This window comes from Rhipicephalus microplus, unplaced genomic scaffold (genome assembly GCF_043290135.1).
Source record: "Rhipicephalus microplus isolate Deutch F79 unplaced genomic scaffold, USDA_Rmic scaffold_14, whole genome shotgun sequence".
In the NCBI taxonomy this organism is placed as follows: Eukaryota; Metazoa; Arthropoda; class Arachnida; order Ixodida; family Ixodidae; genus Rhipicephalus; species Rhipicephalus microplus.
The window spans coordinates 19627442-19650335 of NW_027464587.1; the positions used below are offsets into that span (position 1 = coordinate 19627442).

The 22894-nt window shown below is 46.4% G+C and overlaps 1 protein-coding gene across 5 annotated transcripts in view; it reads right to left on the reverse strand.

The window, feature by feature from the left end:
* LOC119180589 (receptor-type tyrosine-protein phosphatase kappa) overlaps positions 1-22894 on the reverse strand; it is a 631290-nt gene that overhangs the window by 44187 nt on the left and 564209 nt on the right. For all 5 annotated transcript variants that reach the window (XM_075882906.1, XM_075882909.1, XM_075882908.1 and 2 more), the window contains 2 exons: positions 21192-21320; positions 18208-18365 (listed from right to left, as the gene is read on the reverse strand). In XM_075882906.1, coding sequence (XP_075739021.1) covers positions 18208-18365; positions 21192-21320 — 287 coding nt within the window. The remainder of the gene's footprint in view (positions 1-18207; positions 18366-21191; positions 21321-22894) is intronic.

Sequence of the window (22894 nt, forward strand, 5' to 3'; positions counted from 1 at the left end):
CTCTTCCCTCGTTCACCTCGAACTCCTAGCTCTTTTGCCCTTCAGGATTGGCTTCCTCTGGGGCACACTTGTCTCGTCCCGATTGGCCTTTCAAAACTCCGTGGTGATCAGCCATTGGCCCTTGTTTGCTTTATGGTCTTGGATGCTTGCGCTCCACGCTCTCACGTGTACCGGTCCTCGGCGTCGTCGTTGTTCAGGCGACCCAGCACGTGCACTCGGTCATCCTTTAATTTCGCGCACTTTTCAATCATTCACAATTACGCGCACCAGTCGCATCACCATCGCATCACACGCGTATGGGGCTCATTGGTATTATGCTCACTACTTGTATAAATTGTCACCGCTTCGTAGTGTGGCATATTTATCACCTTCTTTCAGATTTTCTGGTGGTGACAGTGCCAGCACACATGAAATTTGTTCTGCTGCTGATATTTAGGGCAAAAAACAGGAATCAGCTTACCTATAAAATAACAGAAGCAGAGGATGTTTAAACGATGGATGACAAGTGTATGAGCATGCCCTCCGCTGCTCTGGCGAAAAAAGAATTTGATTTTCTTGGTGTGCGCTACGATGCCTAGTAATAACCTTGTTCTATATGTCGCTGCAGATGTGTTGACACTTTCGCCCTGTAAGTATCTTTGAAATAACCAAATAGAACTGTTGAAAGTAACACTGTAACGCAGGTGTGTGTGTCTGTATGCGTGTGCCTTCTTTGTGTCTTCGCTTTCAGTTCGATTTTACCGGTCGTAAACTTAAAGGTCCTTCTCTTTCACCACTTCTGCGAAACCTCCCATGTCTTGCAGGTTTTTTTTTTCACAAGTGCTTTATTTTCAGTTCCTCTTACAATAATTTATATACAGATATCTGGACCAATACCCTGCAAAGGCTAGTACCGATCCAGCGTTGATAATACACATAGAGGTCAGTGCAGTCTTTTACATATAGGTTTACAATCACATATGAACAATGGTTTTTACAAAGTGGAGCTTATAGCAAATACGTTAAAGATCCTGATTTGCAAGAAAAAAGAATTCACTACGCTGTTAAAAGTTACGCGCGATTTAAGAAAGGTAGAATGTTTAACACTTTAGTTCCATTGAATTCCAGCACTCTTTCACCGTATTCATTATTACATTTTGGTAAATTCAGATTGCCTTTCAGCGCGTGTCTTACACTGCGCGAGGAAAACGAAACACGTTAATAGAATTAAAAAAAAGCAGTGCACATAATCTATAACTGAAATAAAAATTTGATGATTACACAGAGCAGTAAGCAATAACACTTTCTATGTCTGCAAAATGTCATGAGCTCTATCATTGCTACTGTTAGGAATATTTATTTTCAGTGCCCTTTTCTGTAATTTGTGTAAAGGTGGTAGGTATGTCTTGTAAGTTACACACCATGATTCTAAACAATAACTGATATGGCTATGGCAAAACACCTAATATAGAGATTTGAGTATTTCACGGGGAAAATATTGCTTTGCTTTATTGAGGTGATAACCTCCACACGCGACCTTCCTGCACATGCTCTGAATATGCGCTTCCCAGTGTATATGTTCGTCAAAAATGACGCTAATATCTTGATTTGTCATCTTCTTGTATAGGGCTATTGTTTCACCTAACGCGACTGGTGTCAACATCATTTCCCCTCAAGTAAAAACTACATATTTTGTTTATTGTTATTTAGAGTTTGTTTTAAACAAACCACGAGGAAGTGCTCGCTAAATCATCCATCACTTCCTTTTGCAGTGCTGAGATTGTGTCACCTGTACATAATAAAGCTCTGTCGTCCGCGTACATTAGTGCGTTAGAGTTGTGTAGAGCATCAGGGAGGTTATATTTTATATTGCAAATAACACTGGTCCCATTGCTGATCCTTGTGGGACTCCACTAGTGACAGTGCTGAAAGGTGATCTTGTGCTGAATGTAAGTGCTCGTCCGTTCGGTACCAGCACTCTGTAGCGTCATGGCCAGCTTTGTCAGAGAGGCAGCGCTGGTCAGTTGAGCCAGATGTTTTCTTCGGTAATGCTGCCTGCTTGGAAGGTTCTGCTGTGACCTCCCTAGGGGGTTCTTGCCGAGATTGGTGAAGTTTTGTTCCCCTATAAAGCAATATGCATTCCTCGCCAATCAAAGGTCATGTTGTGTATTTCCATGGTTAGGACGTTTATTGGCTGACACTGGGCAACGGCTCACGAAAGCGACAGTCAAGGCGAGGACCAACTCTCTGCATGAGGTGCTCTTTTTCTTCGAAGAGGGTGACTCACTAGAAGGCGCTGGAGAGGACAATCCACTCCATAGTTCCAGGCTTCGCTACTATTACAACGTGCACAAAGAGACAGCCGCCTGGTGACTCAACAGCTGGTTACTCTGAGCGGGTCATGGTAGGCCTCGAAACACTCCACGTTGACAATAGACGTCAGACTCTTCTCAGGCGGCGCTGCGAAAACGGCGTCACCAGTGCCCTCATCGCTGTGCTTGCCATGACAGGGTAGTACAAGAAGAGCCGTCTGCAAGCGAACATGCATAGGCCTTTCTTTTTTTATGTCGTGGCGCGGTTTCATGAAAAGCGAGGACCTGGCATGCCTCTTTTCTCAATCCAGCCTCGCTTCGAAAAAGTAGAACGCTCATCAAAGCGAACTGCCGGTACAATGCAAAAGATGATCAGTTATTTCGGCGAGCTGCGACTCGAAATTTAGGCGCAAGCGAGCATCGCATGACATCGAGTTCCAGGCAAGCACTTCGACGTGCATGCTATAGCGCCTAAATGCGTAAATTAGGTCATACACATGTTGCCAAAGTGATGAAGTGCACACACGAGCAATATATCTTGAGATCAATGGTTGGAAGCTTTCTGTATCCCGCATGATTGGTCCCGGTGATTTTCGCCTTCGCAGTTGCATTCTCTCGCTTCCTGTGCATTGAACTGTTTTATTACGTATCCTAGAATGACCTGTTGTCTGTTGTCTTCCGTTTGTATCTATTGCGGATGAGATTACATACGTGTCCACTTTCTGGATGTACGACGAAAGGCAAACCAAGGCGCAGACCAGTGGCAAGAAATGCGTGATTGTGGTCACGAGTAACATTTTACGATTTACTTGTATAGCGTACATGTTAACATCAGCTGGAACTGTCGTCGTGTAATGTTAATATTACACTGCAATTGTCATCGAAAGACGATAGTCTTGCGCCTGGAGAAAGTAAACAAAACGCTTATTTGATATTCTGTGCAAGAAAAAGAAAATTGGTGAATGTTATTCCGGAGGCGCTGCGTTAGCACTTAGAGCGTGTAGCGGAGGCGAAAGAGTGCATTGAGGCACGTTAGACACGAGCGCAATCTGGCAGTTTGAAAACGATGGAAGGCATGCGCGCCCGCGGAGAAAGATGCGTGCCTCTCTCGGAGGTGATAACGTGTAGAACGCAAAGTGACGTGCAGGTGCCACCACCGTTTCGTCTTAGCAATGCATTGAAAGCACTTCCCTTTTTGAGCATCGCGTTCCACTGTCAGCGCAGCGTGATTAACGCTACGGTGCTTAGAATTACTTGTGTGTGCCTTGTCTAGTATAAAGGAACACATACGAAACATCGACCTGTTGTTATAGTGTCTCAGTTATGGGCAATAATTGCTTTTCCATTGACAATCGCACAAGTATGAACGCTGAACCCTGAGCAATATTGGTGGGCGCTGCGGATGGGGTCGCCGTTTAATGGCGTTTAAGATATTAGTAAGGGCGGGCAAACAGACAAATGTACAGACAGGCAGACAGACAGAGAGACAGACAGACAGACAGACAGACAGACAGACAGACAGACAGACAGACAGACAGACAGACAGACAGACAGACGGACAGACAGACGGACAGACAGACAGACAGACCAAAGTTTTTCCGTCAATGGTCCCCAAAAAGATTACCATATTTAAAAAAACGGGAGACATAAAATTTCACACCTTCTTGTGCGACCAGCTGTGGAGGACGCAAGAAATTCGCTTACCCAACACATTCGCAACGGCCCGTATCCAGCGCTTTCGTCGTTATGCTTCGCCACAGCTACGGAAATCAGTAAAAATTAAGTCCTTTACATCCGTTGCAATTCATTATGCAGCAGTAGTGTCAACTGAGGTCTTTTTTCGTCGAGCATGGCGCTGTTTCAACTTCTTTTGTGGTCGCCGTTGTTCTGGCGAATGAACCAGCAAGCAGGTCATGGCAGCTCGGTGATGCGCCCGAGAAGCGGAGAAAGATTTGTAGCTCTTTTTTTGACTCTTATATGTGCAAACACATCTAATAATTAGTTACATGGTCGTTTAGTCCACGCTAATTTCTCCTGGTTGCGGAGCAAACTGTGTATGGAGGTCGGGCTTTGCACTACCCCAAACCGCGTCGACAGGTGGCATTACGTGTCTGCGAAACTCCAGTGTGACGCCTATGTCACACCCTCGACAGCGCATGTCGCGAGATGGTTCGATGGGTTCTATGAGATAGTTTACAGAAAAATGTGTTCGATTACAAGGTATTTGGGCAGTACTGCCGTCGTATTGGAGCCGTAGTTTTAAAGAGAGGCCAGTCGTTGAGGTAGAAATCAAGAGCCAGACAAGCGCTCCAGGGAGGTGCGTAGGCGCAGAAGTGCTGTTGTCAGCGCGAATGCTCTTCTGCCGCTTTTGATAATAAGTAGTAAGAGTCTTTGCAAGCACTCGACTCTTCAACAAGCCTCGCTGTGTGAGAAAATATGTGCATACTCGGATGAATCCGGCTTGTATGGGAGTATCGTGTCGATGGTGTGCGATTGGTGCCTTCCACATGATAATGAGAAAGATGAAAAACCTGTAGGGGGCGGTATAATAGGCGCAGGTGACGAATGGCAGAATGACTTCCCAATTTGTGTGATTGGTGGCGACGTACATGGAGGGCATGTCGCCGAGCCTACGGTAGAAGACAGATAGCATGCGCTCTTTCCTATCTGTCTTTTTTCTGAAACGTTCCCTGCGCACTAATAAAGTGTATTTCTTAAAAAATTCAATACTAACCAGCCCAAGTAGCCTCTCTTTTGCGTACGGTCAGTGAGGCCATTCGTGTGCTTGTGGCAAGCAGCATTTTGGCTGTGAACAACGTTGCACTCTTTGAGAATGGCCTCGGCGAATTCAGGCAGGAACACACAGCCTCGATCACTGATTAGTTCGAGGCTTCACTACACTGTAAAGAAATACTGTCAGTGATGCCGAGCAGCTTGTTAAAAGTTGCTCCTCAGTCATGGCGTCTCGGAGAGAGCCGGAAGTCTTCTCTATTTTGTGCATTTCAAGCCAGTGGTCGAAGTATCTGGACGGTCTTCGAACGTACTGCAGGCCGGTCTTGTTGACTTCACCTCTCGTGGTGTAAAACTCCTCCCGGTACCCCTCAACGGTGTACCGGAGATGCTGATCGTAGTTCGTAGCTGATCATATTTTGTGGCTGATCGTAGTTCGTGGCTGCATTCTAGTCGAGTCTCCAGGTGGGCATCGAGGCTTCTGGTAGACACAGGTTTCGGAGAGTGCCCATTCAGAGCGTGGCCATTCTTGGCTTGTCGCAACTCGCTCAACATGCTTCAAGTAGACGTCCAGATAGTCGCGTTCCTCGTTTCATGGTAAAATCAGCCTATCGGGGCTAAGTGCCTATGGAGGCACCTGGGTAGAAACTTGCTCTGCAGTTGCTCCAATAAACACGCCTTGCATGCAGCTAGTCTTTTTCTGGAAGGCAACTTTCAGTTTCAGCGCGCGTTTAAGCCTCCAACCTCGGGCGGTCTCGCTCTGTTTGCTCTTTCGCGTCCTCGCGATTTCGCGTCCTTCTATACCATTTACTCATGATTTCCACGTCAGCCCGGCGTTTGAGCTCCAGTTCCGCCATTACAAGGTACTTTCTTACAGCGAAGATCCTCTAGAACTCGATGATTCCATTTCGTGTACTTAATGATCCTGGCAGGCTCACCAAATTTTGATAATGTTGCCGGCTCAGACCTCGCACACACCACGATGGCTCGACAGACACATACAAAGCTTCAGTGCGGACGCATTTGAGGGGCACGTCCTTCAAGCATGAAAAAAATAAAACACATTTGAGTGTAGCGCATTCTTAGTAGCGTCTATAGTCGTGGCGACGGTACACTCACTGTATATTGGGCAGCATGACGAAGCTGTCATGAAATATGCTGTAGTAATCGAGACGAAGGCCTATAGCTCTGTACAGCTTTGGGCGTCACCCAGCACTGGACAGTTCTAGGGCATAGCTCGGCCGCGCGAGAATACACCAACGCCGGGTTGTTCCAGAAACACGAGCCTTGGGTGACCACACAACTGGCTCATGGGTCTGCCCAGACAGCTCAGTCTAGCTCCACGGCCGATCCTCTAGCGTGAGCTCCGGTCATCGACGCCTTCTTCGCGCTATCGCACGACACGCACGGTCTCGCACGTATTTATTTATTTGTGTATTTATTTATTTATTTATTTATTTATTTACAAGATACTGCAAACCTACTAAGGGTCCAAACAGCAAGGCCAGAAGGAAGGAAGTATGTTTATCTACAGAAAGGCAGAGAGGTCGGCCTGAGCGATAGCTTGCTCTAGCCTGCTACTCTACACTGGGGGAAGAGAAAGGGGAAAAGAAAGATTAATGGATGACGATGGTGAGATAGAGAGGTGAGTATGTAGTGTTCTTTCTAGCTGAGACACATTTTATAGCCACGCACATAGTCGAGTTGTTTCTAAAAAGGTAATAACTGCTCTTGTGACCACAGTTGCACTGTTGGTGTCTGGCCAAGGGCCCAACATGGTCTCATCAGTTAATGACCTACTGCCATATTGTTCAGTAGAAGAAATCAGTGTTTGTAATTCACGTGCGTATGCTGGGCAGACACAAAATATGTGCTCAAGTGTTTCTGGCGCATCACAGTGTTCACAATTAGGACCGGTGTCACTGCGACCGATGATACGTGCGTAACATCTGGTGTACGCTACGCCAAGACGAATGCGGTGGATCATACTTGTGAGTTGCCGTTTCAATTTAGGAGGCATGCGGAACCTCATTTCCGGGTCCCATTTGTGAAGTCGCTGGTGTCGCCGTTCCGGTTTGGTCCAGTGCTGAAGTGTGTAGCTGCGCATCACGCAGCGAAGCAGGGCGTTCGTGTCAGCTCGTGAAAACGCAATGCGTACTTCAGGGGCACTGCTTAAGGCATTTTTAGCTTGAGCGTCTGCCTCTTCGTTTCCCATCACGCCGCAATGAGCGGGAATCCACTGGAAAGTTATAAGATGACCATTTGTTGAAGCAACCTGAATAAGTTCTGTAATTTCTATTGCCAAGCTGTAATACGGACCTTGCTTCATGATGCAATTAATGGTTTGCAAAGCGGGTTTGGCATCACAGAAAATCGTCCAGGCTCGAGGTCGCTCGCCGGAAATAAACCTTATTGCCTCTCGGATAGCGACAAGCTCTGCGGCAGTTGATGTGGTTTTATGGTCCACTTTGAATCGTCGAGCGATATCCATGTCTGGGATGACAAAGGCTGCGGCGGAAGCGTTTAGCCTGGTGGATCCGTCGGTGTACACGTGCAGAGAATCACTGTACGTTGTATAAATGTGATATAGGGTCAGTTGTCTGAGGCCAACAGAAGAAATGAGCGAATTCTTCGTAATTCCAGGTATCGTAAAAGAGATAGGTGGTTTAGGCAGAACCCATGGAGACACTGCAGGGGCATTTGGCGGAGAAAACCTTGATGGTATAATATTTTCATGCCGCAATATTACTTTTGAGAAACTGCAATCTGGGTGAGTGGCGGGTAGTACTGACAGTGGGTGCTGTCTGTGTCTGCTCAGTAATCGGAGGTGAACTCTAAGTGGCTCGCAGAGCATGTATACACTGATGGGACAAGCCCGAGCTTCTGCGATTGTCCCATTTGTTGAAGTGCAGCGTGGTAGACCCAAGCATCTTCGTAAGCATTGAGCTTGAACACTCTCGAGTGCCTTCACACAACTAGGTCTTATATTGGAAAGCACCGGCATGCTGTATCGAATGTATCCCACAAATAGAGCATTGTATAATTGAAGTAGCGATGATTCTGATGGGCCCCATCTTGCTCCTGCTACGTGGCGAAGAATGAGAGCAAAACTCTTCAATATAGATTTAAGTACGGCGACATGCCTCGTCCACGATAGATCTCTGTGTACGACAACCCCAAGGAACTTGTGGTGTGTTACAGCAGGTATCGTTGTCCCATTAATAAATATCGGGTATTGCGACATATGCTTGCGCGTGAACGCAAGTACTGCGCATTTGTCGATTGAAAGAGTGAGCCCCTGACGTCGTAGATATTTGTATGTGATCGTCATTGCACGCTGTAGTCGAGCTCGCAATTGCGGACGAGTAGTTCCGGATGCCCATATGCACATGTCATCAGCGTATGCAGTGATCTTCACCGTGCTGGGAAGTTCTGCTGCTAGGCCGATCATTGTGACATTGAATAGGATCGGGCTGAGAACTCCTCCTTGGGGAACACCACGATGAACCTTATATCGATCGGTGTCTCCGTTACTTGTCGTCATGTAAATGGTGCGGTCCCTAAGGTAGCTAAAAATCCAAGCGTACAGTCGTCCACCGATGTCGAAATCTTCCAGTGCGTCAAGGATCGCATAATGCAGCACATTATCGTAGGCACCCTTTATGTCTAAGAAGACCGCCGCCACTAGTCTGCGTCGGCTTCTTTCCTCTTCAACGCTGGTGATCAAGTCGACCACACCATCAATGGCAGATCGGCCTCTTCTGAAGCCGTTCATAAATGCAGGAAAGGAGTTGTTGCTCTCTAGAAGCCACTCTAATCGTGCCAGTACCATTCTTTCTATCACTTTTCTGACAGGGCCAGAAAAGTATGATGCTAGCATATATGAAAGAATATGAAAGAAACAATAAGGTTAGACAATAATGCAAAACATTGACAGGATAAAAAATTCGGCCGATCCCAAGTACCTGGAAATCGACGTCATGCGAAGCATGCAGAGAGACGGTGACCATGGTGCAATTAATATTGAGTTACACGTCATGAAATGACGCTAAACATATGTACAAAGGTTGCACGCGCAGACATAAGTTGAAGACTTGCAAATGTTGATATGACCAGCTGTTTGCACTTGCGCAATGATGCCAACTGGAACATGCGTATTACAAACACCAGAAGCTGATATGAAGCACTTATGCTCGCAAAGATGCTGGTCCTGAACACTGCTACATTAATCCACTGCAGTGCATTGCACCTAACCGAAATTCACGTTAATGCGACGTGACGGCTGTATCAAAAGAGTACATCCGTAATGTTTTAAAACTGGGTAGACAGCATTGCAACCACTACTGACGCTTCACGAAGGTTAGCGTCTATTTGAAAAGTAGTTCCGTGGCCTGGCGTAGCTCTGAGGTAGAATGCTTCTTTGCCACGCAGAATTCTATGCTTATTATCTAGCTGGAAGCCTGACCCTTATTATATGCTTTGTTTGGGTGGACGCTACGGATGTCGGGTATTGCTTAACGCTCAAGCGTTAAAGTTGCCCATGTGTGTTGTCGCCGTTCCTGGGTAGATACCAAGTGTCAGTCACCTGTGGCACATATCCTCATACCAGCTGCACATACGCGCCCATGGCTTTGTGCCACTGTCTGGCGGGAAGTGTTTGATGACGTACGCGACGAGATTGTGACACTATTCTTGCCTTGACCAGCGTGTCATATTCGTCAAACCATCTTACCCTCCCATGCTAATTTTCGTTCACGCCAAGCTAAGGGGGTGACCACGAGAACATCCAAACGTAAGCGGCTAGATAGAAAGATAGATGATAGATAGATAGATAGATAGATAGATAGATAGATAGATAGATTCAAAGCCGCCGAAGTTCGCTAAAAATGGTTCGCTTTAAAAATTTTATTGCAGAAATGAAGAATTTGAAGCAGAAGCTATAAAATACTTGGAAAGCACAATATTACTCTAGTCCAAACATTGTGTTAGTAGAATAACAAAAGATGCGCAAAGAGCAAAGACATATTCAGCAACTAATAGCGTCAACGACGTTAATACTGCGTAAACTAGCTACTGATCATGTCTTCCAATCAGCTATGCTACGAAAAAAAGGAGTATTTGTAAAGGTTAGTTTTCGATAGATACGGCGTCACAGATTCAGCATGATGATGTCTCGTTTGTCGAGCTACGAGCAGCTTCAAAAAAGAATATGGAGAAATGGTTGTTCTTTAGCAAAAAGCAAAAAAAAAATAGTTTAATAGTAGAAATTTTTCATTTTCACATTTACTTTCACTTTCTATGAAATTTCACTTTAAACAGCCTAAATACCTAGACAGGTATATACGTGCTTATTTAAAACTGGGACCCCCGTAGGAGCCATGGCAGTGAGTGTGGAACACATCCCTTAATGATCGATTGCAGCAATATAAAAACGGGCAAAGTAGGTCATACGACGTAAAATCCCTGGGTGCGCAAGAGTGCAGACGGCTCCTTCAGTGTTTTAATGCTTGAACGATAGACGGGTTCGATTCCACTAGACCCCGCAACGGGCGCATCGGATTGTGCCTTTCCTAATGGGAAGAGAACAAGGCTTTCAAACGACTGCAACTGTGGAGATCTCCATAAGGTACCTATTTCTGGTGGCATAGAAAAACGCTATTCACAGTGGAGAACACGTGCACAACTTGGCGTGTTTCAAATTCATCCCTTCCGAAGCTTTACTGAAAATACTACCGTAAAAGGCTAAACAAATGACAAATGCCATTTAAAAGAGGCGCGATGCATAACTCGATGTAAATTCCATTTCTGTTTGCGAAGCTGTTACCTTGCCAAGTTATAAGTGTTCGCGTGAGATCAAAATATATAAGCTCTAAAAAGGCTCCATCACTGACATTCCGGAAGCCCGCTACACCGTGCTCCCATTCGTGTTTAGAATGCAATCCATTCGCTGACTTTGTGGAATCATGTAAAAATGACCCTTAAATCAAAACGGTGATACGGGTGAGTTGAGTTCGGTCACTTGCATTCATATTCGTTGCGCAAAACGGAGACAGGACGGAGACTTAGAAGCGCCCGTCCTGTTTATATGCTCCTTTTGTGTCTATCTTTTTCGGGTTTTGCGCTACGAATATGAATGCGAGGGTCCTTAAATGCTCGCAAAAAAGAGTTTGTTAAGCACGCCATATAATAATAACCTGTTCTCTTTAACACGCAAACTTTGTTTTGAGCCAGGGGAAAGCGCAAGTAATGAGGCAGCTATGGCGTAGTGGTTAGAACATCAGCCTCACATGGAAGAGGTCCGTGGCTCGAAACCCGGTGCCGCGCAGTTCCCAACCGGATTAAAAAAAGTCCGCGTGAAGATGGAACCGGATTAAAAAAAGTCCGCGTGAAGATGGAACTGCATTAGGAGGCCCGCGGTGCGGCCTCAGGCAGCGGTGACCACCGCGGGTAACGCACTCCCTCACCAGAGAAGGATTGGTCACCCTGGTGCAGTATCTGGCCACTACCTCCCACATGCGTACGTCAATCAACTGACGGCCCTCAGTCCCCAGCGGCTGCAAATCAACTGAACATGACGTCGGTCAGATCTGCAACACAGCAGAGGGTGCTAAGCATCTCTGGATCCAAACAGGCCGCCATTGTAACCTGAACTTGGCAACGTTTAACGCTAAAACCTTATCTAGTGATGCGAGTCTAGCTCTACTGTTCGAGGAGCTAGATGGCAATAAATGGGATGTAATAGGGCTCAGTGAGGTTAGAAGGACACATGAGACCTTTACAGTGCTACAGAACGGGCACGTCCTTTGGTATCGGTGCTTGGCTGACACAAGAGAACTGGGAGGTGGGCTCCTTATCTACAGAAACATAGCTTGCAACATAGAGGGATACTATAGCAATAGGGAAAGGGTGGTAGATATCGTTATTAAAGGAAAAAATAAATATGAGATGACAGTGGTACAGGTTTATGTGCCTACGTTCAGTCATGATGACGCGTTTGTTGAAAGCTTCTACGAAGACGTGGAATCGGCAATGAGTAAGGTAAAAACACAGTACCCTATACTGATGGGAGACTTCAATGTAAAAGTAGGGAAGAGACAGGCTAGAGACCAGGCGGTAGGAGAACGACAGAAACCTAAACACAAGAAGCCATTCAATGAGCTAGCACTGAGAAGGAAAGTATAGAAATTCCGAGTCTCGCTTGAAAACAGGTACTCGGCTCTTATCGAGTAAAACAGCTTTAGCGTTGACGCAATGAATGATAATCTGACGAGTACCATTACGGAGTGTGCAGTGCAAGTTCGAGGTACTGTAGGTAAACAGGACACTGGCAAGCTGTCTCAGGAAATGAAGAATCTCATTAAGAAGAGTCAAAGCATGAAAGCCTCAAGTACAACAGACAAAACAGAGTTGGTAGAGTTTTCCAAGTTGATTAATAAGCGTAAGGTACCCGATGTAAGAAGGTATGAAATGGAGAGAATTGCACACGCTCTGAAGAACGCAGGAAGCGTCAAAGCAGAGAAAAAAAAAACTTGGGATAGGCAAAAACCATATGTATGCACTAAAGGACAAGGAAGGCAAAGTAACTACCAATGCGGAAAGGATAGTGAAACTAGCGGAGGAGTTTTACAGAGATTTGTACAGTAGCCAGCACAACCATGACCTTAATATACGAACTAGCAGTAACATAGATGACACCCTACAAGTAATAGTAGAAGAAGTCAGGAAACCCTTGGAGGGAAGGCAAAGAGGCAAAGCTGCTGGTGAGGATCAGGTAATATCAGATCGGCTGAAAGATGGAGGACAGATTGCGACCATGTTTACGAGGTGTCTGCCGACGGGAAGAATACCAGAGTCTTGGAAGAATGGTAATTCATCCTAATACATAAGAAAAGAGATGTCAAGGACTTGAAGAATTACAGGCTGATAAGCTTGCTCTCCGTAGTATACAACCTATTTCCAAAGGTAATTGCTAACAGAATTAGGACCACATTAGAATTCAATCAATTAAAGGAACAAGCCGGATTTCAAACACGCTACACAACAATCGACAACACTCATACTATCTATCAGGTAATAGAGAAATACTCAGAATATAGCCAACCACTATACATAGCCTTCATAGATTACGAGAAGGTGTTCGATTCAGTAGAAATGTCAGCAGTGATGCAGACACTGCGGAATTACGGCATAGATGAAGCATATATAAACATACTGGAAGAAATCTCTACAAGGGATCAACTGCTACCATAGTGCTTCATAAAGAAAGCAACAGGATACCAATCCCGAAGGGTGTAAGGCTGAGAGACACAATCTCTTCAATGCTATTTACCACGTGCTTACAAGAGGTTTTCAGAGGCCTAGAATGGGAACAGTTAGGCGTAAGAGTTAATGGAGAGTACTGTATTGGCGGCGTGTGCCACCGGTTAAGGAACGACTGGACAACTTGAGTGCCCGTCGGAACAAAAGCCCCTTTATTCCAACTTGGGCATGCTTATATACATAAACAACACAGGTGCCACCTGTGGCAGTGATCGTGAAACCAAAACCATACAGACCGATATACAACACATTGCCTTCCTTAAAAACAGCTATATAAATTAGTGATTTAGTAGTTTAGTGTGTTAGCGCATATGCGAAAACACTATACAAAAATACAACCTGTACAATGAACTTAACTATTTAGTACTACAAAATCACACAATTTACAAAAGGAATCCACCCCACTGGATACGCCCGTTTCATTCACTTTAGTACAACTTCTATTGCTACACCTTGTAGCCATAACGCTCTGGTGGTAGTATCTTTCTTGGTGGTTGCACCCTGCGTTGTTGTGTGGCTGCTCCTGGAGACTTGGCTGACTGCGTCACAGCAGGCGACCCATGCTCCTGCGCAGCCGAAGGAGACGTGGGGGCCTGCGCAGCGTACGCAGGAGACGTAGGTGCCTGCGCAGCCGAAGGAGCAGCAGCTGAACTCCTGGTAGTTATCTCTGGGGTGGGGCCCCCGCATGTAGGCAGAGATCCTCTTCCCCTAGCTGTACCGTTTCTTCCCCACGTATAAAGGGTGGCGGAGGCCCGTCGCACCTTTTTGAACTTGGATGCATTACATGTTTTGCCATCAGCCAGGCGAAAAGAAGATGGTCCCTTCCTGCTGATCACTCCCCTTGGTGGCTGAACCCCAGGTCGCTTTTAAATCTAGTTGTGGGGTGCTTTCCTCTGACGAAGTCACCAACGTCAACTCTGGTTTCTTTTGCAGCCCTCCGAGCGTCCGTGTATGGTTTGCTGCTCTGTTGCTTTTGCTTTACCCGCTCACGTAAGGGCCGGAGTCCCGAGTTAGGGTCATCAAAGAAGGTTACCGACGGATGTCCGACGACATCCAACCGAGTTCTTGGCAGCCGCCCGTGTAGCAGAAGAGCTGGAGCCCTTACCGTTGTAGCATGCGGTGTAAATTGGTAACCCAGGTACTCTGTTACCGCCTGGCGCAAGGATCGCTGCTCAAGAACCGCCACTTGATTGAAACTTTTAATACTCTGTTAAAGCTCTACATTTGGCCGTTTGCTTGTGGATAGTATACGGACGAATGTTTGACCTGGATGCCGCGATCTTCAAGAAATACCTCCAACTCCCGAGATGCAGACTGCGGACCGTTATCGCAAATAACCTCTTCTTGGTAGCCTTCGCGCGCAAACACAGCGACTAAGAAGCGTATTACTGTGCTGGTTGTCGTCTCGCTACAGAAATGCACTTCGGGCCATTTGGAATAATAATATACAAGCGTGATTGCATGTCTGCAATCGTAGGGTGCCCTCTCAAATGGGCCTACAATATCCATGCCGAGTTTGAGCCACGGCTGCTCTGGAAAGGGGACCGGTTGCAAGGGTGTAGCTCGCACCTTGACGCTCTTGTCTGCTTCCTGGCATATGCTACACATCTGGATAGCTAGCTTGACTTGGCGGTCCATGCCCGGCCACAAATACTTTTCTCACAGCCGCGCTTTTGTTCGCATCACTCCGGGATGCTACTCATGTGCTGCAGCATTTACCTGCTGCGTGAGTGACGTGGCACCACAAGCCGTTCGCCACGCAAGATAAAATTGTCTACCACAGAAAGTTCGTCACGTACTTTGAAGAATGGCTGAAACTCGGCCGATAACGATTTGTGTGCAGGCCACGACGATTGCCCCCATAGATTTTTCTTTGTTGCAGTGCACTATTTTTTAATTGGGACTGCTTAAACTGTTCTCTGGTAATGCAGGAAGGAATTTCGAGAACTGATACAACCTCGTCAAACAGCGTTTCTTCTTCCTGGAAAGACGATGCGGGCAGGCATGAGAGTGCGTTCGCCACTTGGTTTTGCGACCCCTTGCGGTACTCGACGGTATAGTTGTACCGTAGTAGACGCTCTGTCCATCGCGCTACCCGCAAGGGGCGCCTTCCTGTTCCTTGGGTTGAAAGCAATGCCACCAAGGCTTGATGATCAGTGAGCAACGTGAAGTGGCGTCCCAACAAGTACAGGTGCCACCGCTCGCACGCCCAAACACAGGCCAACGCTTCCCGTTCTCCTACCGAATATTTCCTCTCAGCTGGCGAAAGGACTCGAGACGCGAAAGCGACAGTGTGCAACTTATGTCCGTCCACCTGCTGTAGGACCGCTCCGACTCCACATTCTGATGCGTCCGTCGACACTAAGACTGAAAGAGATTCATCTAACATCTTCAGTATAGAGATAGATGCCAGCGCGTCTTTGGTCTTTCTGAAACTAGCGTCTATCTCGTCAGACCAAACGAACCGCTGCCCCTTTCTTAGCAGGACACGCATTGGTTCAATCATGTCAGCGAAATTGGGAATAAACCTAGAATAATATTCGACCAATCCCGGAAATGATCGAAGGCTGGCTAGATCCGTAGAGAGTGGAGTGTCTCAGATGGAAGCAACCTTTTCCTTCAACGGCGCAATACCGTTTGCGGTGATTCTCTGGCCCAAGATCGCAAGCTCCGGCGTATCGATGACGCATTTCGTGTTCAGTTTGAGTCCTGCCACTTTTAGGCACCTCAGCACTGCGATAAAATTCGCCATGTGCTCCTCTCTGCCCTTCCCAAACACAATGTCATCGATATAGAACAGGACGCCGCTGCAGCCCTGCAGAATTTTCGACATCATACTCTGAAAAGCAGATGGTGCCGACGCGAGCCCAAAACACACGCGCTTAAACGAAAGAGGCCGTCGTGGTATAAAAGCCGTTAAATCGCGGCTCTCGGGGTGAAGCATGACCTGATGGTACGCTGATGTAAGGTCAAGCTTGGAAAAGTGGGTAGCCCCCACTAAACTATGCAATAGCTCTTCTGTATGAGGGAGGGGAAAGCTATTAGCTATGACGGCTTCGTTTACTTGTCGAAGATCTACACAAAGGGGGATGCCTACATCTTTCTTTTCAACCACAACAATGAGGGAGACCCACTCGGATGTCTCTATTCGCTCTATCACGTTCATTTTTTCCAAGCGGCGCAGTACTTCTGAGACTCGTGGCCGCAGTGAGAGCGGAAGGCGCCTGAGTTTTGAAGCAACTGGCGGAACTGTCGACCGTGTTTTGACGCGATGAACAAAACCCTTTGTGATGCCAAGTCCGGGATTGAAAATAGAACCAAACTCTTCGACTAACTCTGATGGAAGGTGAATGGACTCCTCCGCCTCTGTCATGACTGTGGTGTGCTCCGTTCAAGCGCTAGTGCGCACCGCTGTCGTTTCAAGGCACTGTAGTGACGACCCATCAATCTGCAGACTGAGTGCCCTAATTGCATCAATACCCGAAAGCGAGGTGCCTTGTTCAACGACATAAAAAAGAAGCTTTGTTGTGCAGTTATTGTACGTGACATCAGGAAAGAAGCAACTGCACACTGGAATGGATTTCTTCAAATAGTTCAGTAATCTACTTCGAGCAGCTGAAAGCTGCTGACCTTCAAAGTGCTGACTAAATAGGTCATGCGTCAAAATTGATACTGATGACGCTGAATGAACGAGGAAAGTTAACTTCGTTCCACCAACTACTACCGATACGTAGACTGCGGGACGAGTGGATGTCGTCACGGCAAGAATGGTCAATACTTCTTCAGTTATTGAACTTTCATCGTCTGGTTAACGAACAGGAGCGGCGTTTCCGCTGCAGACCGAGCGAAATTGACCCACAATACCGCAACCATGACACCGCTTGTTTTTGGCGGGGCAGCAGAATGAAGATGCGTTGTGCCGAGGTGAACCGCAGCGGTAACACTGGCCCTGTTGGCTGCGCGACCGCTTCGAGGGGTCACTGGATGGTTTCGTGGAACGGAAACCAAACAGACCAATATACAACAAGTACCTTAGTAGCCTGCGCTTCGCCAATGACATTGCATTGCTGAGTAACTCAGGGGATGAATTGCAACCCATGATTACGGAAGACAAGTAGAGCAGAAAAGTAGGGCTTAAAGTTAATCTGCGGAAAACGAAAGTAATGTAGAACAACCTCGGAAGAGAACAGCGCTTCGAGATAGGCACTAGTGCACTTGAAATTGTAAAAGTCTATGTCTTTACACCGCAATAACCGCGAAGCCGAACCACGAGACTGAAGTAACTAGAATAATAAGAATGAGGTGGAGCACATTTGGCAAACACTCTCAAATCATGACAGGTAGATAGCCACTATCCTTCAAGAGGAAGGTTTATAACAGCTGCATCTTGCCTGTACTTAGCTACGGAGCAGAAACCTGGAAATTTACAGAGGAAGTACAACTTAAATTGAAGAAGACGCAGCATGCATTGGAATAGAAAATGGCAGGTGTTAACTTAAGAGACAATAAGAGAACAGAGTAGATTAGAGAGCAATCGGGAGTTAAGGATATCATAGTTGAAATCAAGAAGAGGAAATGAACATGGGCCGCGCATGTGGCACGTAGACAGGGTAACCACTGGTTATAAGGATAACTAACTGAATTCCTAGAGAAGGCAAGCGGGTTAGGAGGAGACAGAAGGTTAGGTGGGTAGATGAGATGAAGAAGTTTGCGAAAATAAATTGGCAGCAGCAATCACACGACCGAGCTTACTAGCAGAACATGGGAGAGGCCTTTGTCCTGCAATTTACGTAGTCAGGCTGATGATGATGATGGTGATGATGATGATGATGATGATGATGATGATGAAAGCGTAAGAAGAACTCACAAGCACGCCACAATGGTGGGATTCTTGGATGGGCACTTGCGCTGCCAGCGCTCAACCTTGCCGAGGAAGCGCACCAGGAGGTCCACGGATGGCGGGTTGACGTCGCCTTTGCGCCAGCCTTGCAGGTGAAACTGCTTGAGAAGCCGAGACTTTGGGGACTGCAATACAAGTCGAACGTCACTTGCAGTGCGCATATATAGGGCGGGTGTCTTAAACTTGTGGATTTTTTCCCTAAGGAAACAGAGCTTTGCAAAATACTAGTAGCGTCATTTCCTCGCCTATATGTGGTAATTACTAGCGCTTTCTCCTTGTAAGCTACAAAGACGCATCCTCGCGCAACTCTATACTTCAAAATCGACATTCAGATATTAGCTATTGAGAAAATTATTAATAATATGTTTTTCAAAATCTGACACCAAACTCCTTCCAGAAATCAGCCATATATAAGGTATGGGAAAGGCGTTAGTTTTTGAAGTGAATACGTTTGGTATATAACAGTTTATGTAGCAGGGTATACTCGGAAGCTCCTTTTAGCACTGTGAAGGGCACCTTGACTAATTGGAATGGTGATTAGTTCCTACACATGCAATTAATCCACGTTCTGCCGTTTGCTCACGCGTAGGTCGAGTAAAAAAAAAGAGACGGCATCGCCAAAAACACAAATAACGGCACCTAATACAGCTAGTGTCTGCTGCTTCGAGTTTATCAAGTCGCCATCATGCACTGTGTGACTGTAAGTTACAAACTCACCTGTGTATTTACTTTAGATTATTGTTCTGACGGTTCAACATAAGTGCATTCGTGCCTATTCGTTCAAATATTTTGTGATTCACGCGTTAACAATCTTCACTGCAGTTGTGGGATCAAAATTTATGATTGCCGCCCGCTACATCAAGTGAGCTTGGTACCCCGGACGAATAGTAATGCCTTTGAAGAAAAAAGAACAACCGTACCAAACTCTCCTTGTCTTAGCGTACGCTGTTCGAGTTTAAATGTTTTAATTCAGCTTTTTGACAGCATAGCTTTCGTCTTAATGATAAATTAAACAAAGCTGCTTCGGTAGATCACGACTGCTTCAGTTTATGTAGCAGGGTATACTCGGAAGCTCCTTTTAGCACTTTGAAGGGCACCTTGACTAATTGGAATGATGATTAGTTCCTACACATGCAATTAATCTACGTCCCGCCGTTTGCTCACGCGTAGGTAGAGTAAAGAAAAGAGACGGCATCGCCAAAAACACAAATAACGGCACCTAATACAGCTAGTGTCTGCTGCTTCGAGTTTATCAAGTCGCCATCATGCACTGTGTGACTGTAAGTTACAAACTCACCTGTGTATTTACTTTAGATTATTGTTCTGACGGTTCAACATAAGTGCATTCGTGCCTATTAGTTCAAATATTTTGTGATTCACGCGTTAACAATCTTCACTGCAGTTGTGGGATCAAAATTTATGATTGCCGCCCGCTACATCAAGTGAGCTTGGTACCCCGGACGAATAGTAATGCCTTTGAAGAAAAAAGAACAACCGTACCAAACTCTCCTTGTCTTAGCGTACGCTGTTCGAGTTTAAATGTTTTAATTCAGCTTTTTGACAGCATAGCTTTCGTCTTAATGATAAATTAAACAAAGCTGCTTCGGTAGATCACGACTGCTTCAGTTTATGTAGCAGGGTATACTCGGAAGCTCCTTTTAGCACTTTGAAGGGCACCTTGACTAATTGGAATGATGATTAGTTCCTACACATGCAATTAATATACGTCCCGCCGTTTGCTCACGCGTAGGTAGAGTAAAGAAAAGAGACGGCATCGCCAAAAACACAAATAATGGCACCTAATACAGCTAGTGTCTGCTGCTTCGAGTTTATCAAGTCGCCATCGTGCACTTTGTGACCGTAAGTTACAAAGTCACCTGTGTATTTACTTTAGATTATTGTTTTGACGGTTCAACATAAGTGCATTCGTGCCTATATATTGCGTTAATGCCAAGATCCATAGCCAAATTCTCTGCATGGCTTAAGAGGCGTGGCTAAAGCAAAGAAGTTATAGACCACATTCTATAGAACCACCTTGCACTAAGCAAAGAGCTCATTTGGCATAGATGTTGCTGACACTTTGGCCTCAGCGTGCGGTGGCACAAAGCGACCACCAATTTTACCATTTATTTGTTGCTGCTGGCGAATGCTCTAGGTGAACAACAAGCGCAAGTTCGGATCGACGCGGGTTGTCACGCCTTCGAGGGCGCTGTCGAGTTCACTTGCAACCGCAGTCACCGGCGCTTAGTGATATAGCTAATAAAGGCACATACGATATAACTGTCCCGAACAAGAAACATACTACGCATCAAGGTGACGTAATGCGTGCCAAAACCTTTACACCATCTTCTCAAAGCTAAGCCATAGATGCGAAGCAGCAGGGTGGCGCACGGTGGGCGTCACGGCTTGAACAGTGCTAACGCAGATGCTGCAGTGAGAGCTGGAAGATTCCTTTGAAGCGACGGCTGGCATAGTTGTTGTAGGTGACACGTACAGACATGTTTAAACGCGTACGTTAGACGAGCGTCAGGTTTATTGCGCGTGAATCAACAAGTCGGCGATGTAGCAAGCGGCGGTCAGGGCAGGTGTTGTGGGCGAATGAACGAGACGGCAGCTGCGAACACGTGGCAGGCGAGCAGAGAGTTACGTCAGAGCACACTGCGAGAACAGCGTGATGTCTATGCGCAGCAGCGGCGTTATCTACATGGCACCGAGCCAAGACCTGCGGCGCGCAGCGCATTTGTATGAAGGAACAGCGTTACAAAGAGCTGCTTCGCATCTAAAAAGCACCAATGTGTCAACCCAGCAAGTTGCTAATTTTACGTTGAACTAATTTCCCTGCGTAGGGCGTGTGGCTTGTTTAAACTCCGTAGCTTCGGTACTGCTAAACGGTAGTGGTGGGACGACAGCTCACAAGACACTGGGGCTGTGGTTAAACGTGTAAGACATACCTTGGCGGTGTTCCTGAGCTTGAACTTGCGCTGCAGCACGCCACCAGTGACGACATCAGTGGACACATGGTCGATGCGCAAGTGGCGGTGGTGCATGCTCCCAGCATTTGGCCAGAACACAGGGCATGTCTGCGAGAGAATAGTTGAACAATGTGGAGACACAAACAGCATTGCCAGAGCAGGGTCGTCCTCCTGGGCAATGGGGTGGCACAAAATTATAGTAGCTGATAGAAGTTGTCATATGAGCAAGCACATGTTCAATAAGTGCTTTTCAATATCATCTCCATATTGTCATGACATTGAGGGACTGAAAAATTTGGGAGGCTGGCCATGAACCATGAATCTAACTTATCATTTCGCAATCGTGATTGAGCACAGTACAATTCAAGCGGGCACAAAAAATATTTAATGTCAAGATGGTGGATTTTTCTCTTGCTCGGGTCTATGTCCCGCGGTGTTTACACTGACACTAAACATGAGCAACCATTCTCTTTCCCTCTCTCCACTTCTCTATGCTTCTCCCTCTCGCCTCGCAACACCGACGCAGAGAGCGTCTGCTAAGTTCCAATCTATGCGCACTCCCCCTCTCGAGAGATGCGGTGCGGGCTCGTCTTCAGTAATGTAAAAGAACTTGTTGTTAGCCCAGTTCGTATAACATTTCAAAAAATTAAGTTGAGTGCAAACACATGACACACTCTTGCACACACACGCCCCGGCATCACTGTGCCCTGTGCGTGATTGATGCCTGGGTGTGTGTGGCGTGAATGTGTCATGTGTTTGTGCTGAACTTAATTTTTTGAAGCATCTTCAGTAAGTTTCCTTGTAGCGCACGTAAGAAACAGGAAAAGTTAAGTCATATATAGACACACATAGCGCTAACATCCAACATAATTTATTTTCGGAAACCAGAGAACGTTCACCCACTTGTGTGACGAGTTACGGTCATGTTAGCACATGAGTGAACAAACAAGAATAAAAGTACATACGTACATGTTACGAACCACACTAGAACGGTGTGGTGAAATAGTAGAGAAGGAGGAAGACAAACAATAATAAATGGTTCATCGTATAGCCACAAAGTCTCCTGCGTCACACTAGTCGACAGGATCTACCGCGCCCTTCATCATGGCGACATCCAAGAAAGTCGTCAACATCCTGAAGTACTCAGGAGCATCTGAGGACGTACCCATTAACAAGTGGCTCCGGTTCTTCGAGATGAGGACTGCGGCTGCAGCATGGACGGAAGGAGAAAAGCTGTGCTATTTCTCCGATTACCTTCAAGGTGAGGCTTTCCGAAGGTTTTTCACAGAGGTTTTCGACACTGACGCGTCTTCGGAGAGCTTATCTGAACGCATGAAGGAACGCTTTACGAGCGGCGTCAAGGACCTTTTCCGCCAATTCATTCATTGCCGGTTGAGACCAGGCCAGAGCCTCAAGGAATACTATAATGAAATAAAAATGTCTCTTGGACGCCTCGCCAAGGACGTGCACCTTATATCAGGGCTCATCGACGGCCTTCCTGCGCATATGGAAATGGTGCTTGCTGGGCTTACCTTGTATACACTAACGGCATGGCTTGCATCTGCACTTCGTGTAGATTAAACCATGCAGAGAGTGAAGTTACAGCGCCTTCCACAAGCTCGAAATGCACAGATTGACGTAACAAGCGACAGCACTAGGCAACGTTCACGTTTTCCTCCGGT